At 59.5% G+C, this 2,558-nt stretch overlaps 1 protein-coding gene across 1 annotated transcript in view; it reads left to right on the top strand.

Annotated features, from left to right (window-relative positions):
* Window positions 1-2,271, top strand: part of NBEAL2 (neurobeachin like 2) — a 33,746-nt gene extending 31,475 nt beyond the window's left edge. The window contains exons 51-52 of the mRNA XM_027704874.1: window positions 299-434; window positions 1,540-2,271. Of these exons, the coding sequence (XP_027560675.1) occupies window positions 299-434; window positions 1,540-1,644 (241 nt within the window). The 3' untranslated portion in view covers window positions 1,645-2,271. The remainder of the gene's footprint in view (window positions 1-298; window positions 435-1,539) is intronic.
* The last annotated feature ends 287 nt before the right edge of the window (window positions 2,272-2,558 follow it).

The following is a 2,558-nucleotide window of genomic DNA, read 5'->3' on the forward strand; positions in this document are numbered from 1 at the left end:
TGGGGATGGAGAAGAGGATGTGGGTGGAGAAGAGGGTGAGGATCTGGAAGGGCATGGGGATGGAGAAAAGAATGAGGTTCTGGAAGGGGATGGGGTTGGAGAATAGGATGGGGATGGGGATGGAGAGTAGGAAGAGGATCTGGAAGGGAATGGGGATGAGGATGGAGAAGAGGATGTGGGTGGGCAAAGGTATGTGGATGGAGAAGTGGATGAGGATCGAAAAGAGAATGGGAGGGGTCCCCCTTTGTCCCTCCCCCTTGGGGTGCCCAGGGTTCCCATCCCACCCTCATCTCTGCAGCCTCAGGCCGGCCGTGCCCCCCGTGCCCATGAGGGTGCCCGTGCACAGCGTGTCCGTCACCAAGGAGAAGAGTCACATCCTGGTGGGGCTGGAGGATGGAAAACTCATCGTGGTGGGCGCTGGGCAGCCCGCTGAGGTGAGCGGGACCCCACAGGGGGGTGGGAGGAGGGGTCCCAGTGTCCATGGGGTGCTCCTGGGCTGGGGACCTCAACGTGGCCTCTCCAGAGCTGAGGGGGACCGGGGTGGGGAGGGGAAGGAGATGTGGGATAGGAATAGGGATGGAGAGGGGTGGGGATGAGATGGAGAGGGAAGCTGGGAAGGGAATGAAGATGGGAACGGGGGTGAAGATGGAGGTGGAGGTGGAATGGAGATGAAGGTGGAGGTGGGGAAGGGGACGTGGACATGGAGATGGGGATAGAGGTGGGGATGGGAAAGAGGATGGAGGTGAAGGAGGAGATGGAGACAGGGAAAGGGATGATGATGGAGTTGAAGGTGGAGATGGAGGTAGACACGGAGGTGGAGATGGAGATAGGGAAGGGAAAAGAGATGGAGATGGAAAGTGGAGATAGGGAAGGGGATGGAGATGAATAAGAAAGGGGATGGAAGTGGAGATGGAGAACAAGGAAGGGGATGGAGATGGAGATGGAGATAGGGAAGGGGTGATGGGTGGATGGCGATGAGAGGGTTGGGAAAGGGATGCAGGTGTGGAAGGGGAAGGGGACAGTGATGGGAGAAGGGATGGGGGTTTGGAAGGGGAAGGGGGTGAGTGTGTGTGGAGCAAAGGATGGGTTTGGAAGGGGATGGGCTGGGGAAGGGGCTGGGAGTGGTGGGTGTTCGGAACAGGATGGGGATGGAGGAGTTGATGAGGATGGGGTTGGATAAAGAGACATTTGGGAGGGGATGGGGATGGAGTGGGGGGTGAGAATGGGGTTGGATAAAGGATTTTGGGAAGGTGATGGGGAATGAGGAAGGGGATAGAGAAGCAGATAGGCATTTGGGAGGTGATGAGGATGGAGAAGGGGATGAGCACCTGGAAGAGAATGGGGATGGAGAAGGGGATGGGAATGAGGATGGAGAACAGGATGAGGATGGAGATGAAGAAGAGGATGGGGATGGAGAATTGGATGATGACTTGGAAGGGGGTGGGGACAAAGAAGGGGATGAGGATGAGGATGGATGAAGGATTTAGGGATGGGGAAGGGGTCAGAGCACGGGGTGGGCTCTCACCCCCAAATCCCCAGGTGCGTCCGGGCCAGTTCCACCGGCGGCTGTGGCGTTCCACGCGGCGCATCTCCCAGGTGTCGGCTGGAGAGACGGAATACAACCCCTCCGAGGGCCGGGCCTAGGCTGGGATTAACCTCTCTGGGAACCAGGCCTAGGCTGGGATTAAACCCCTCCAAGGGCCGGGCCTAGGCTGGGATTAACCTCTCTGGGAACCAGGCCTAGGCTGGGATTAAACCCCTCCAAGGGCCGGACCTAGGCTGGGATTAACCCCTCTGGGAACCGGGCCTAGAGTGGGATAAACCCCTCCAAGGGCCGAGCCTAGAATGGGATAAACCCCCCCAAGGGGCCCCATGCCCCCAGCACAGAGAGGGGGCACCCCTTGGACCAAGGGGGTGTCGAGGGGCTGAGGGGGGTCCCCTGGGCCCGAGGGGGTCCAGACCCCCCCACTCCGCCCGCCATCCGTGGCCTTATCCCTCCCCGGTGGGGTATCCAGCCCCCCCAGTTTTTTGGGAATGTATCCCTCCCTTCCCAGGCAGGGTCAGGGGGGGCAGGAGGAGGTGGGGACCCCTCTCTGGGCAGGGGGTGCCGTGGCCCCCCCGCCGTGCCCGCTGGCCAGGAGCCGCTCAGAGTGCGCGCGTGTGTCCCTCCCACCCCCCCTTATTTTTTATTTCTATGCGTTTTTAGATCTTTTACAGACAAAGATTATTATTAATATTGATAATTATAATAATATATCTGTGGGAAGTCGGCGTGTGAGGCCTGTGGCTGCCCCGGGATGGGGTGTTCTGCACAGGGGGGTGTCCCAGCACGGGCTGTGTCAGGTGGGGGGTCAGGAGGACTTGGGGACACTCATGTCGTGAGTGTGGGGGGTCTCAGCAACCCTGTACCCACGTGTCACGAGTGGGGAGAGGCTCAGTAGCTCTACACACACGTGTCGTGAGTTGGGGGGGTTCTCAGCAGTTATGCACCCACATGTCACGAGTTGGGGGGGTCTCAGCAGCTGTGAATCCACGTGTCACGAGCGCATGGGGTCTCA

This window comes from Neopelma chrysocephalum, unplaced genomic scaffold (assembly GCF_003984885.1).
Source record: "Neopelma chrysocephalum unplaced genomic scaffold, ASM398488v2 Primary Assembly neopelma1_295, whole genome shotgun sequence".
Taxonomy (NCBI): domain Eukaryota; kingdom Metazoa; phylum Chordata; class Aves; order Passeriformes; family Pipridae; genus Neopelma; species Neopelma chrysocephalum.